Source organism: Azolla caroliniana, unplaced genomic scaffold (assembly GCF_043228905.1).
Source record: "Azolla caroliniana isolate FFs.n. ecotype wild unplaced genomic scaffold, voAzoCaro1.0.p SCAF_22, whole genome shotgun sequence".
NCBI classification, from domain to species: Eukaryota; Viridiplantae; Streptophyta; class Polypodiopsida; order Salviniales; family Salviniaceae; genus Azolla; species Azolla caroliniana.
Genome location: NW_028230457.1, coordinates 4,068,495 through 4,083,375, shown reverse-complemented (window position 1 = coordinate 4,083,375; position 14,881 = coordinate 4,068,495). Strand labels below are relative to the sequence as shown.

The 14,881-nt window shown below is 37.2% G+C and overlaps 1 protein-coding gene and 1 long non-coding RNA gene across 5 annotated transcripts; both read right to left on the bottom strand.

Moving 5' to 3' along the window:
• Nucleotides 1–1,043: 1,043 nt before the first annotated feature.
• LOC147849855 (uncharacterized) lies at nucleotides 1,044–6,173 on the bottom strand. 4 transcript variants are annotated; one of them, XM_087337115.1, is made up of 10 exons: nucleotides 6,006–6,173; nucleotides 4,701–4,800; nucleotides 4,495–4,592; nucleotides 3,511–3,579; nucleotides 3,241–3,356; nucleotides 3,093–3,147; nucleotides 2,465–2,585; nucleotides 2,302–2,349; nucleotides 2,100–2,197; nucleotides 1,044–1,549 (listed from the first exon to the last, which is right to left on the bottom strand). In XM_087337115.1, exons 1-10 carry the CDS (start codon nucleotides 6,114–6,116, stop codon nucleotides 1,511–1,513), a joined length of 855 nt encoding a protein of 284 aa, XP_087193241.1. In that variant the 5' UTR covers nucleotides 6,117–6,173; the 3' UTR covers nucleotides 1,044–1,510. The 4 variants fall into 4 exon arrangements, with proteins under 4 accessions (XP_087193241.1, XP_087193242.1, XP_087193238.1 ...); XM_087337116.1 differs by having other exon boundaries at nucleotides 2,100–2,194; nucleotides 6,006–6,172; XM_087337112.1 differs by having other exon boundaries at nucleotides 2,096–2,197; nucleotides 6,006–6,171.
• A 4,331-nt stretch (nucleotides 6,174–10,504) lies between these two features.
• LOC147849854 (uncharacterized) lies at nucleotides 10,505–12,529 on the bottom strand. The gene is made up of 2 exons (XR_015531712.1): nucleotides 12,364–12,529; nucleotides 10,505–10,974 (listed from the first exon to the last, which is right to left on the bottom strand). It is a non-coding gene; the product is annotated as an uncharacterized LOC147849854 (long non-coding RNA).
• Between the last annotated feature and the right edge of the window lie 2,352 nt (nucleotides 12,530–14,881).

Below are 14,881 nucleotides of genomic sequence, written 5' to 3'. Positions count from 1 at the left end.
AGAGTCAGTTACCCACTTATATAGTTGGGTTACTGAGTGTTCACTCTAGAGATACAATATGGGCATAGTGGGACTTTAAGCCCAACACCATCTAGTTTTCCATGTAAGTAGTCTAAAAGAACTTCTTGGTTTTGGCAATAATATAGTTAGAACTTAGAACTGAAACTCCGGTTACTTCTAAAGATTTAACTTCTAAACCACATGTACTAGAAAAAATCCTTGATGTTTAAAACAAAACATTTGCATTCTTAAATGATCCCAGAATTTAAACTTAAATGGATGGAGGTGAAAGCATGCTACAATGTACTAAAATAGCACTGGTTTTTTAGCAAAAAATTGTACTATCATATTTTTAATATGGTTCAATTACCAAAAGCAATTTGTTTCATTAATTATCAAAGATGAGAACCATCGTGGTTTCAAGTTTGTAAGCCTACCAACAATAGGCTAATCATTATCCATTAAAGTAAAAATGTACGAAATCGTTGATTTTGACAAGCTATCAAATGGCATTGCACTACCTAAATGTATATTGACTATGGGGAACGAACCAAGCCCCTCTATGGTATTGCTCGCTTGTTTGTCATGCAAAAGCTATGTTTTGGATTACTTATTCTTGATTATGCACAACAATTGAATGGTATATTGATTTCATGGAGACCAAAATTCTTTGAGTCGCATTATGAAGACTTGAATACACGATCAAGAAAAACATTAGTAATGTACCTACTTTGTTTGAACCCAAAAAACCGACAAAATATATTGTAATATAATGAAGCCTACACAAATGGCAATCATTTTTGAAAGAAAAGCCATAATCTCTTTAGTCAACAACCACAACGCAATTAAAAACATGGCAATTTCTTGAACAAACTCTATGTTGATAGCAAAATATGTTTCTCAATACTCCAAGCTGAAATGTACCATTCCCATAAAATAGAAACTAGGACACTTATAAACCGTGTCACCATCCATTAATGTGGCACCCTATTGCAAATAAATTAAATGCAATCTATTATTACAATGCCTTTAAAACAAGATGAAAACGGAGAGTTGGCATAACTTTGGATTGGACGAAAATGAGTACCTGTCTCAAGATTATATAACATAACAAAAATCATTTGAGATCTCACTTAATAATTGTTGATGATTAGTTTCATGACATCTACACATACACATATATTGAGATGCATCAAAACTCACGAAGAGAACTTGCAATGGAGCACAGTGAAAAGCTAAAGAGTACATGAAATAATGATGATATACATTGTTGTAAGAAAATGTGTGGGGACGAATGTGGTGCCTCCATCATGAACACATATTATCCAACCCCGCAGGGGCCCCGAGTTATTGAAAAATATAAATAATGAAACAAAGATACATATACAGTGAGAGGAACCCAAGTGGCAATAATGTGCATGTGTGACATGGTTAGTCAAATGTTTAAAGTTCGGTTAAGAGAGTAAAGAATATGATGGCATCTCTTCAATTCGAGTGACGGATTCCATCATTAATTCTCGTTCCAATTGATTACGTGTCGCTTCCATAACTGCCTGTACATGTAATCAACCAATTAACTATCATGATGCAAATATATGGAAAGTTCAATGTTTTATCAATCCATTAACTATAATGTAAATATATGACATTCAATGTGTTACCAAACACATTAACTATCACCGTGTCTTATATGCCAATAGATGTTTGATCAAACCATCAATACATAAATATATGACACTCGATGTTTAAACACATTAACTATCATCGTGTCTTATATGCCAATAGATGTTCAATCAAACCATCAATACGTAATATATGACATTCGATGTTTACTTTATCATCCATTAACTATCATCATGTCATATACGCCAGTCAATGTTTGATCAACCCATTAACCACCATCATTACATATATGACATTTGATGTTCAATTAACCCATTAACTATCGTCATCTCATATAGTGAGTGCCCTTTGACCCAGAAACTCGAAAGAAATATTTAATGTCTCTCGCAATTACGATTGAAGGGACTCAAACTCATGACCTAAGAACATAATATTCATAGAAAAAAACTAAAAGAATCAAGATAGAAAAGACTTGCATTGAATTCCATGTAGGAGGCATGCATGGCCAACCACAGTGTATCCATGAGTTTGAATGCCACACAGTAGAGTACATCAAAAGCGGTTTCGTCCTCTGCTACAAAAAAGTAGAGATATATGCATATAAAGCCATGACAACATAGACAAGAGAAATGCATAGCAAATGGAGGGATTAAGCATGTAAAGATAAGGAATTGATACCAGCTAGAATTCTCCGGAAACACATTCCACATGACGAATTCAGTTTAGCTGTATTTATATAAATAGTTTTTGACATCCAGTAAGACATAGGAAAAAAATGTAGTTCTCGCATAATCTAAGATATATATGATTAGATTTTTCTTGAAATTTGGATTATTCTTACCAGAACGAAGATCCAGCATTTTGGTAAGCATGAATGTGATGTTTACACCAGCTGCAGCAAATGGATATTCCCATGCTGCCCTTCTATCTCCTTTCTTGCACAGTAGATGCTGAAATGTTTTCTGCAAAAAACATAAACAAAATTTAATGAAAAGCATGTATGTGAAAGGATATTATACGTTTATGTATGATTTGCTATCCATCTATTCATCTCAAATTGAGGTTTCCCACCCGTAATATAAAACAACATATAAATATGTATATGAAATGCACATGTTGATGTAGATGTATATGTATACATATTATGGCTTTTTCATGTGAATATTTATGTATTACCTATAAATACATCGTCTGTGTGTGTTACAAGTGTATTTGTATGTATATATATTTCATACAAATGTATGCATGCATTCATACATGCACATGAATATGTTGTGTGTGTGTGTTATAAGTGTATTGGTATGTATATATAAATTAAATGTGTGGATGCATTCGAATGGGACAGCATTTTCAGGTGTCTTCTAGGGAAAGTGGGGTTCTAATATATGTCAAAGACAGGATAATACTTAACATTGTTATGAAGAATTTCAGCATGGAATTTGAATATATACACACACAAACATACATACCGGATATCTCTTTGCAAAGAAAAGTAAATTTTCCAGGGAAGTAAATCCTCCACCCCTGCCAAAATTGAACGGAAACACTCAGCATTTGAATTTTTCCAGAGATAATAATAACATGGTGATATAAATATACAGATGGTTCTCCAAGAACCTGAAATCGGTTGATGGGTCATTCCCTTGCCACCCCATTTGTTTCCATTGTTCAGATACAAGTCCATGTAGATCAACATCAGGAAAACACAAATACCACAATGCCTTTAATGCTTCCTGATGCAAAAATATAATCAGTGTTTTCACTGTTGGTGAATCAATCTAAAATCTGAGCATTCGATAATAAAAATAGGAAAATGAATAAAGAAACCAACAGTTGATCTTCAATAATACACATTGGAAAGATATATCACAACAAAATCTTGCTCACTTGATGTTGTGTATTTGTTGCGTCAAAACTGACATCCAACCGGAGGAGAAGCCGAAGAATTCGTTCCTCCTGCATCCGAAAAGTTGAAAGTTTAAAAGAAAAAAATCCTAAATGAAAAGGTTAAGAGGTAAAAAACAAAATCTGTTATTAGTTAGTTCTTAATGACATGTAACCAATTTTATCTCCAAGTAGCTTCGTTAATCTAATGAGGTTCTAAAAAATATTTGTAAACTTGAATAGGCTTTGAACAGTATTGTATCAATATTCATGGGTTCCATCCATCAAAGTTATGCCTCTTTCTATTTCTATTTATCCATCAGTACCATAGCTCCACTGAGTAGATGTTTTCCTAGAAAAGGACATGAAATTGTAATATAATGTGACTCATCCATATAATCATTACTATAATTGAAGACAATCAGATTATACCATATCTCCTGCAATCTTCCCAAAAGCATAGTATGGACTCCAATAAACACAGATGTTTTATTTTCTTGCTTTTATATCTAATATTTGTTATTTTAGTTTATTTAACACAGCATGCACAAAGCTAGCATTTGGTGGATTCTTTTATAGCTTCATTGACTGTATTTAACTCATCTATTTCAGTGAGTTTCAAACTAAGGCCAAGGCTTATCCCCAACAAAGTCCTTCTTTATTAGATTGATTATTTGAAATTTAATTTTGTTGGATTTCATGGGTCATTTCCGCAATGCCCAAAGGATGTTCTCTGAAAAGATGCATATTGTGAACTGTTTGTCAGTCATGCTAAATTACTATATGTATCTATAATATGTATGTATATACAAGCACGCACGCACACACGCACACATGTATGTCTATATACACATATACATGCGCACACGCACACACAAACATATACGTATGTATATATATGTGTATAATATGTAGATATATACATATTTATATATATGCAGTATATACAACATAGAAAACCAAAGTATATGGAAAAAAGTAAAATACTTGAAGTGGCGTGAGATCCAATTCATATCCTCTTTTATGAGTACGACCGCACAATATTATGTTGGCTAGCCACGACAATGACCTTGTAATAACGCCAGCTACATCAACCAAAACCAAGCAGAAGAAACATTCAGGGCATCCACACTGGATTGGTCATGATTAAGTTTATGGAAATCTACTGAAGTATACATATGGAAAATACATACCAAACCATTTTGCCCATTTTAATAAGAACTGATGGAAAGAGACCAACGGCCACCCAGATGTGGGAAACTTATGGTTTTCTACATATTCACATTCATCATTCTGGAATAAAGATCATAAATCAGGTTAGAGTAATATATGTGTGTATACACGCGCAAAACTGCTAGCATTTTCATAGATAAGATACATATAGACATATATTTACAAACACACGTGTATATACAGATATAAATATTTATTTATTTATTTATTTATTTATTTATTTATTTATATATTCATACACACAAGTGCTACCATTTTAATATATAAAACGGCCACTGAAATTTACATTATATCCTAAATCAGAACTGTGTTATGGTTTAATGAGATCAGATAACCATTTAGAACAGTGAAATGAAAGCTACTAGATCGTTTAAGGTTTATATATATATATATATATATACCAAAAAAACTATCATTTAGTATATCAGATAACCACATTTTGTTTTTAGGTGCATACAAAAGTGCTACCATTTAGTAGATCAGATAACTGCATTTCCTATCATTTTATTATATCAGATATCCACTGCAAACAATTGTTTCAAAAGAGCCTTTATGTACAATTAAGGTATCAGGACAAGTGCTTTTTGTCAGATATTTCTCTGTAATGAGAATGAATTAGGTTTAAAACATAGATGCATTTCAAGAAGACGCCTTATGCACAATTCAGTAGCCAATCATCATGCTTTATGTGCAATAACAGTGAATTAAGTTGCAAACCATTGGGCTACTTCAAGGAAGGGTTTTTATGCACAATCCACATTCTTTGCTCATTCTTTTGAGTAGAATGAGGGTGAGTTAGCTTACAAACATAGATCCACATTCAAGGAGGGGAATTATGCACCACCAATCACAGAAAAGAGAGTGCTTTTTATCATGGTTTTCTATTTAATGAGAATGAATTAGTATAAAAATACAAGCACCCACATCAAGAAGGATGATTAAATGAGGATGGCTTGTATGAATTAAGTTTAACAAAAAACATACACCCATTGCAAGAAGTCGGATTAAAAAGAAAATACACGCTTCTTCAAAATGAATGATTAAAAAGAAGAAATAATCACGTCTTCAAGCATAATGATTTTAGAAAAGAATAAAAGACTGATTTCTGTGAATTTAGGTTTACGAAGAAAGAAAAAGGGAAAATAAAAAAAACAGGAAGAGTGATTTGGGAAAGAAAACAAACATTCTGCTTCAAAAAGAATAAAGGAGATAATTGAAAGAGAGACAGAGACAGAGACAGAGAGGGAAACAAAAGGAGGACTTACATCTTCGATAGGATTAGGGCTTAGGAGAGGCTCTGTCAAAGGGTTGTTGATCATCTGATGATCAGAGGCATCTTCTCCCCCATTAGGGGGGCTCTTCCGAAGACCATCCATGGCTCATTATCGGAGATCAAACAGGAGTAACTACAAAGAAAGCCCATCAAAAAGAGACAGACAGACAGAAGAGAGAAGGTGGGGGGGGGGGGGGGGCAATGGAACGGGCTGAGAGGAAAAGGAATGAAAAGCAAAAGGCAAAAAGCAAAACGCAAAAGGCAAAGAGAGATAAGAAGAAGAAGAAGAAATGAATGTACGAAAAAAAACATTTGGGGGGGGGGGGGGGGAAGGAATAACAAACAGAAAACACAAAGACTTTACTTTAGAGAGCATTCGCATACGCATTCGCGGCTCCGTATATTAACCCGAATATAAAAGAAAAGAGAAAGACAGAGAGAGAGAGAGAGAGAGAGAGAGAGAGAGACATGTGCCAACCGCACGCAAGAGGTGTGATATGCACACGCGGAAAAAGGGTCCTACACACGCATGCATGCACACAAAATATGTTGCTCGTGGTCCAGCCAGAGAAACTAGGTGATGTCTTGAAAATGTGGTGAGCAACAACAGGGTCCCGCAAAATTGCTCGACTCCAACTCCGGCTCCTTTAAAAGCATGTCCACAAACTCTACTCTCTCTCTCTCTCTCTCTCTCTCTCTATATATATATATATATATATACACAGACGATGGGGACAGAATGAGTCCCCGAGAAACAATCGATCGATCGTGCCTCATATATCATGGGCAATGTCATGACTCATAATACAAACAAATGTTTTATATATAATCAATTAACATGATCCTAACAATACAGATTTTTTGGGTTGGGCAGCATCCCCTCATTATCTAGAGAGAGAGAGAGAGAGAGAAGAGAAGAGAGATCTATTTTAATATCCATGGGAAACCATGGCAAGGATCAAGCTTCACTTCCCTCAATTTTATGGGTTCGATGTTACAAACCAACCACTAAGGCGATAGTGAAATGGAATGTGATAGATAGAATATTTATTATTTTCAAGTTCTTCGTTATTTTGTCATGCTACGACATGGATTCTCATGAAGTCAGAAAGGTGCTTTCCTACATAGCCCCAATATACATTCATATATTAACAAACACATAGGAATCAACCTACATTGATGTGATTCCTTTGAAACCTTGGTTTATAACAATATTTCCAAGAGAGTATATTGTTTTCATGAGTATGAGTATAACCATGTGCATGGCATGATTACTGTCCTTGGTCCCTTCATCAACTTTACGTGAGACAAAAGCTTGAGGACCCTCCCTTTTTGCGGATGTATATCCAAACAATTATGCATCACTTTTAGGCTAGACTAAATTCTACAATGGTAACAACCTCATGTCCGATGCAAAGTAGTAATTTGTGACACTTTTCATCATTGTCTAGATCTTTCTACAAATCATATGTAGCTTGATATTGTTCGTCACTACAACCACCTCCATTAATACATGAGTATCACATTCACATGAGACATCATGATCTTATCATTCGTAATTGTTCTATATTATTTGTTAAGAGGTAGTTGTGGAGAGCTCATTCGACTCTCCAAGCACGGGCAACACTTTGATTTCAATTAATCAAGAGTGAAGTGCTTCATTTCCTTTATAACCATTCCTCTCTACTTTAAACATGTGCTAATTAAGCATTGTTCCATTATTATTGGTGTCATTGTTACCACATGAGTGTTGAAAGCACTTCAATATTTGGTTGGTTTATGTGTTAGATGCTTGTATACTTGCTTAAAGATCCACCAAGTTACTTTATTACAACATATAAACAATGTAATTTTATTGATAAAGCCTGAGCAATTGACGCAGATTCTAGAAACTCTTCATGATTGTATTTTGGGGTCATGCATACAAACAATTTGCTCCTGAGAAAAATGGCTGGTTACATCAATACTTTATGGCAACAAGAAATGAAAGTGATAGTATTGCCAATAAGTATTAAGTTATGTTTATGAGGTGTAATAATGAATTTTCATTTCTTCATGTTTTGATAGAAACAACACAGATTTACACATAATTACAACCTTTTTTGCAAAACTAAACTTGTTATCATTCTTTGAGAAATAAAACTATCAGAATTCAAACAATGATGAGATACTAATGATCGTCCATAATCATACAATTATTTTATGGCAATACTTTATGGCAACAAGAAATGAAAGTGATAGTATTGCCAATAAGTATTAAGTTATGTTTATGAGGTGTAATAATGAATTTTCATTTCTTCATGTTTTGATAGAAACAACACAGATTTACACATAATTACAACCTTTTTTGCAAAACTAAACTTGTTATCATTCTTTGAGAAATAAAACTATCAGAATTCAAACAATGATGAGATACTAATGATCGTCCATAATCATACAATTATTTTATGGCAATACTTTATGGCAACAAGAAATGAAAGTGATAGTATTGCCAATAAGTATTAAGTTATGTTTATGAGGTGTAATAATGAATTTTCATTTCTTCATGTTTTGATAGAAACAACACAGATTTACACATAATTACAACCTTTTTTGCAAAACTAAACTTGTTATCATTCTTTGAGAAATAAAACTATCAGAATTCAAACAATGATGAGATACTAATGATCGTCCATAATCATACAATTATTTTCGTGGTAACATTTGAGGATTCTTCAAACTAGGCGTGGAAGCCATCTAGGGTGTGAAAACAGGGTGCGTGACCATCCAAAGGTACATCACATGAATTTGCTTGACAGCCACCTAGAAGATATAATTATGTATAGGTTGCAGAAATGGTTTCCAATTATCTGTTCCATAAAATGCATTCATTGAAACAATAAGACAGCCAAACAAATATACAAAGTTATAATTGATTTCTGAAAATTGAAATGTGATTGTTGTCACCCGCTACCCCTCTTCGAAAGACGAGCTAAAACGTTATAAATGAATACAATGTCAATAGAGTCATCATCAAACCGTTGTGAGTATACATACTTCCATATATCTGCCATCAATAACTGGGGTTAGAGCAACAATGGGATGAGGCTGCAAGTATACCCACCCACTTGTTCATATTTGATTGTGCTAAGCAGATAGGGGAAAAGCTCTTTGTCTAAACCACTTCCATGTCTTACTAGTATATAGACATTTATAACGGGTTTAGGATTCGTGGATATATGTGAATTCCAAGTCTCCTCAACTTCTATGCCCTTTTCACTTCGACATCTTAATCACATGACTACCATACCCATTGCAACTGCCCATTCTTTTAACAGCATTATCATTCGAGAAGATTGCGGGATATATCCAATATGAATTATTTATGCATATGATCCAAGCACTACAGATTGGTTCTTTATGATATCCAAAAGGATAATATCATAAAATGGGAACTTGACCCAATATGTTGATTATAAACATGTGTATGCATGAATCTTACAATGAAAGAAGATCAAATATTGAATGGTCTTCACAAGATGGACTTGAAACTTGAATTGAAGGCCATGAACCAAGATTAATCTTCACATTGACGATACCTGAACTTGGGAGTGGAAAAACTTTCCATTACATTTCCAACAGTCCAGCGTTATATATTCACAAAATAAGGTCAAATATTCATAGAGTCTAGCAAAATAGAAAATCTCGCTGACCATGCTGTGTGACCCTCACCACGTAAAGCCACGGGTAAGGAGTCCAAGCCCCGCAACATGACAATCAGCCCCCATCAATAGAAATTGAAGGCCATGAACCAAGATTAATCTTCACATTGACGATACCTGAACTTGGGAGTGGAAAAACTTTCCATTACATTTCCAACAGTCCAGCGTTATATATTCACAAAATAAGGTCAAATATTCATAGAGTCTAGCAAAATAGAAAATCTCGCTGACCATGCTGTGTGACCCTCACCACGTAAAGCCACGGGTAAGGAGTCCAAGCCCCGCAACATGACAATCAGCCCCCATCAATAGAAATTGAAGGCCATGAACCAAGATTAATCTTCACATTGACGATACCTGAACTTGGGAGTGGAAAAACTTTCCATTACATTTCCAACAGTCCAGCGTTATATATTCACAAAATAAGGTCAAATATTCATAGAGTCTAGCAAAATAGAAAATCTCGCTGACCATGCTGTGTGACCCTCACCACGTAAAGCCACGGGTAAGGAGTCCAAGCCCCGCAACATGACAATCAGCCCCCATCAATAGAAATTAAAGAAGCCATCACAACACAAATAAAGACTATTGCAAAAATTAGCAAACATGAGGCTACACAAAATGACAGCCGCCTCAGTATCCCATTAAAAGAAAAAATATCGAAGAAAACATGCTGATCCAGCACATAATGCTTTATTTTAAAACAATGTGTTTAGTTCCATGATCAATTTTCAGACCCAAACCTCAAAACCCTCTGTCCTTCAAAGTTTGGACCCTTGTGTCAAATGTACATCGTAAGGATCACAATATCTATATTCATAGTCAACAAATACAAGCCAAAAAGCCATAAAAAAGACAGGCATCACATCAACACCTATGAGGATTATAATCCATAAGGAACAAAACAAATATGTGTGGCATATAGTTGAAAATTTTAATTGCACCATACCTATTGATAGACTTGAGTGAATGGATCAAATGGATCGATAATCTAAACCTTAACGCAATCAAACACTTGAACAGGCAACCTCCTCGATTCCAATGTCTGAAAACAACCATCATTCAAAGTTTCACTTCTACACCACCTACAGTGATTCAAGGACAGGCATTTTTCTCTCAAACCGACATCCCCACAATCTTCAACTGCCCCTTGTACTGACAATAGCAACATGTGTATGGATAATAACAAGATGATACACAAGCCAATCCTTGCTCGACCACCCATGGATATGTGTGTATATATATATACACACACAAACGCTGCAAGAAACGTTTATCAACATGAAAATATTTTTACCTTGATTATAAAAAAAGAGCAAAATTCATGTGAATGTGCATGTCCCAACTAAACCCTAGACCCCAAAAAGTAACCGTGACCCAAATAAGTACGAGAACCCTGAAAATAACCATGTTGCAAGTAAACCCTAAAAGACAAAAAAATGAGCATCACTCCAAAAAAATCCTCAACCCCTCAAAATGGGCATGCCAAGCTGAACCTTAAACCTAATAGCATTATTCATCCATATGAAATTATCTCCACTTTCATCCTAAACCCCGACTAAACCCTAGAATCTTAAACCTAAACCTAAAACCTAAAAGCTCACTGAGCCTAAACCTCCCTGAAAATTATTATGTCCCAAGGAAAAACTAAAGCCAAAAATGTTCCTCTACATGAAAACATTTTCATTTTCATCCAAAAATAAGCATGACCAGACGAAACCCCCTATATCTTGATTCCTTAAACCCTAAAACGCTCATCCACGTTCAAACCCTATATTCATCCACATAAAAGCTTTCTCATCTTCATCCAAATGTAAAAATCTCCCTATTACAACCTAAATCATTAAATCCTTAACCTTAAAACAGTCTTCCACATGAAAAGGCTTTTCATCTTCACACAACAATGATCATGCCCCGACTAATACTCATACACAATGAAAAGGTTTGGATCTTCATATAAAAATCCTCATATTCTAACTAAACTGTGGAACCGTAAGAAATGAGCATATTAAGATCCTAAAAGCGTGTGTTAAAATCCAAAGTAAACATTAAAAATGATCATCTCTCCCATGTAAACACAAAACCCTAACCCCTATCTACAAGAAAATATATATTTTTTCAGCAAAAACTGAAGTTTTCCTGACTTAACCCTAGATATAGATCCTGAAAGCTTAAGCATTTCAACCTCCATGCATTGATGGGAATCTAGATCCTTAACGCGATACATGATCACCTATAGAAACTCTGCCACAGACAAGCAAACCCTAGAGAATGCTTTCGTTTTTTTTTTAAGAAGCTAAGATTCCATAGCCAAAGTCATCCACTATTTCATACAAGAAGACTGTTTGAATGCATAAGTTACAGGTCCGTCCGCTAAGCTTGAGCAGGGCAGGGGATTTTGACCAAATTCCATCAATTTAGGTGGAAACAAGCAAGCAGACGAGATACAAGAAGGCAGTTTGAATCCCTAAAAGTTACAAATCCATCCGCTAAGCTTGAGCGGGCAGGGAATTTGACCAAATATCCCATGAATTTAGATGGAAAAGAACAATGCAAGCAACCAAAACAAACAAACAAACAAACAGGCAGTGAGGCAGCAAAAAGAAAGAAAGAAAGAAAGGAAGGAGGAGGAGGAGGAGCTGTACTTACATCAATCTGAATGATTTGGTTTGGTGTGTTTCTGAGGATGAGGTTCAGCACAAAAGACAACAGAACAGATATGGAAATATGTATGCTTGCTTATATGCTAAAAGCTCTTCTGTCTCTCAGTCTCTGTCTCTCTTCAGAGAATGAGATTCAACACAATCCTATTAGGTATGGAATTCAAAAATTATACATATTAATTGTATCTAAAATCCAATTATATACATATTAATTGTATCTACAATCCAATTATATACTTCTTCTTCTTCTTTTTCCCAAAATGAAGCTACTTTCCCATTAGTTAGGAAGGATTATTACATAGAGAGTCTGCAAGGAGACTTATACACACATCGGGGAGTCTTCCTCCGATCAAGTAAAAGAAGATGAGCCTACTACTTACAATGCCTTGCGGCCTAACTTAATGTAAGAAGTTACCTATATCTAAGGCGATGCCCTTCAATGTTGCCTAGTATGAGTCGGCTCTTGGGGCCTACAACGAAGAGAGGGTGACAGGTGAGTAGGAAACAACAAGCGTGGGGGCTGGTAATTCCACCTCGGGCCACTCCCGCCTTGCATCACCATAGGTGTGTTCCGCCATTTCTGTCAAAAGCGCAAACAAGCAGAGACCACGTCGTTGGAGTGGCTGCAAATCTCTTCCAGTTGCCCTCATAGGCAGCTGATAATTGCAAACCATATGTCCATGATCACTTCCTCCGGGGGCCGTACCGTACCTTGGAAAACCTTGAGGCAACGCGCTTTCCATATATACCACAAGGTGCAACCTCCGATCAACATCCAGATTTTTGGAAACCTAGGGGATGCGGGCTGCAAGCCTCTTTCGAAACGGATCTTGACGATTTTGCCTCTCATGCGTACATAGCACCAACTATCCGCATTGACGGTGTCCGTCCACCCTTCGACCGAGTGATCAATCCATGCCGCAACGCTCCATGAGGCTGTTCCTTCAACTTCACATGCCGCAAGGAGGCGAGTCACTCTATCCCAGATCTTTTGAGCTTGAGGGCAATCCCACAGACAATGTCTCAGAGTCTCAATAGGTCGAGAGCACAGTGGGCAGCCTAACGGGTCGCCACGTTTATCTAGCCATTCGCCAACGGGCACCACATTATGATCGATCTGCCACCAAAAGAGCTTGATCTTTTCAGGCATGTGGAGACGTTAGAGACCTTTCCAAAAGGTAATGAGCGCCTCATCGGGGATGCCCAATGTTCGCCAGCCATTGCGAAGGGGGCTGCCTAGCTGCAGCTGCAAAGTCCGACCCAATTTAGTGGTGTAATCGAAGAAGTGATGGAGTCTATCGTCATGTTTCTATCTGAAATCCCATGGGTCCCAATCCAGATCGACAAGGGGGCGACAACCATATACCCTTAACCTCCAATGGGGTTCCACCTTAGCAACATCCGGGTCTGTCTTCCAGATGTTATCAACCTGTGCCACCACTCGGATTGGGTGCCAAGAGCCCCTGCTCTAACTGTCCCCAAAAACTGTATCTCTCCCCGATCCGCTCACACCCTTTAGCGACTTGACCATTCCAACCTCGTCAAAGAGACCGAACCATGCATGTTCTCTCGCCTCCCCCATTGGAACCCTGTCAACTGCCTCAGCTATCAGTCTCCACATTTTCGTAGCTCCCTTGAGGGGAGGGAAAAGGTCCTCTTGGGCTCTTCCTGAAACAGCCATGCGTCACCAATCGTCTATAGATAGGAGGCCTGTTTGTGCCAGCTTTCCCCATGCTAGGCCCTTAAGTTGCCCTAGCATCGTGTTGTCACTTGTTCGCACGTGAGGATTCCATTCGGTCAATGTCTCTGGGGTGTGTTTGACCAAATGTTGTCGTAGATGGCACCATGCCCGCAAGATGGAGTTCGCGACCCTGTCCTTCGGATGGCAAACTAGCTTGGGTGGGACTCCGCTTGTGCAACACCAATTCAAGGAGTCGGGCCAAGGCCTACCATACTTAGGATTCCCTGCTTGCAGCCTGTTGCGAAGTAGTACCTTCCAACACCCCTTACCTGGCAAGAGGCAGCGAACCACCATTTTAGCCAGCAATGAACGACTTTGCATTAAGGGGTCTATGAGGCCAAGCCCCCCTTTGGCCCGCGGTTGCGTTAACCAACACCATGACACTCTGGCAGCAGCCCTTGGGTTGTCCTTACCTGACCATATAAACCCCTTGATGGCAGCCTTAATCGCGTGCAGACCTGCAGGGTCCATAATCCAGCAGGAGACTAAGTGCCACATGGTAGCGAGTAGCACTTGGTTCGCAACAAGGACCCTACCAGCGAAGGATAGTTTAGATCTACTCCATTGGGTCAACTTCCTATTTATTTTGGCTTGTACGTGGGCCAATTGCGCTCCCTTGGGGATTGACCTCCCCATCGTAAATCCAAGGTACTTGAACGTCGTCCCATCAGGGACCCACATAAAATCGGAATGGGGTTGCCATCTTGGTTTCTCTTGTTCGTTGAACCATAGGCCTTGGGTTTTATTCCAATTGATCTTAGCA

What these genes read in the sequence shown, in the direction of transcription:
- LOC147849855 (XM_087337112.1), bottom strand. Translation starts at nt 6,116, where the DNA reads ATGGATGGTCTTCGGAAGAGCCCCCCTAATGGGGGAGAAGATGCCTCT. An exon ending in CAACAAATACACAACATCAA is followed by an intron (nt 3,357 to 3,510) that starts GTGAGCAAGATT and finishes TTTTTGCATCAG; the next exon opens with GAAGCATTAAAGGCATTGTG. An exon ending in TCTTTGCAAAGAGATATCCG is followed by an intron (nt 2,586 to 3,092) that starts GTATGTATGTTT and finishes TGTTTTTTGCAG; the next exon opens with AAAACATTTCAGCATCTACT.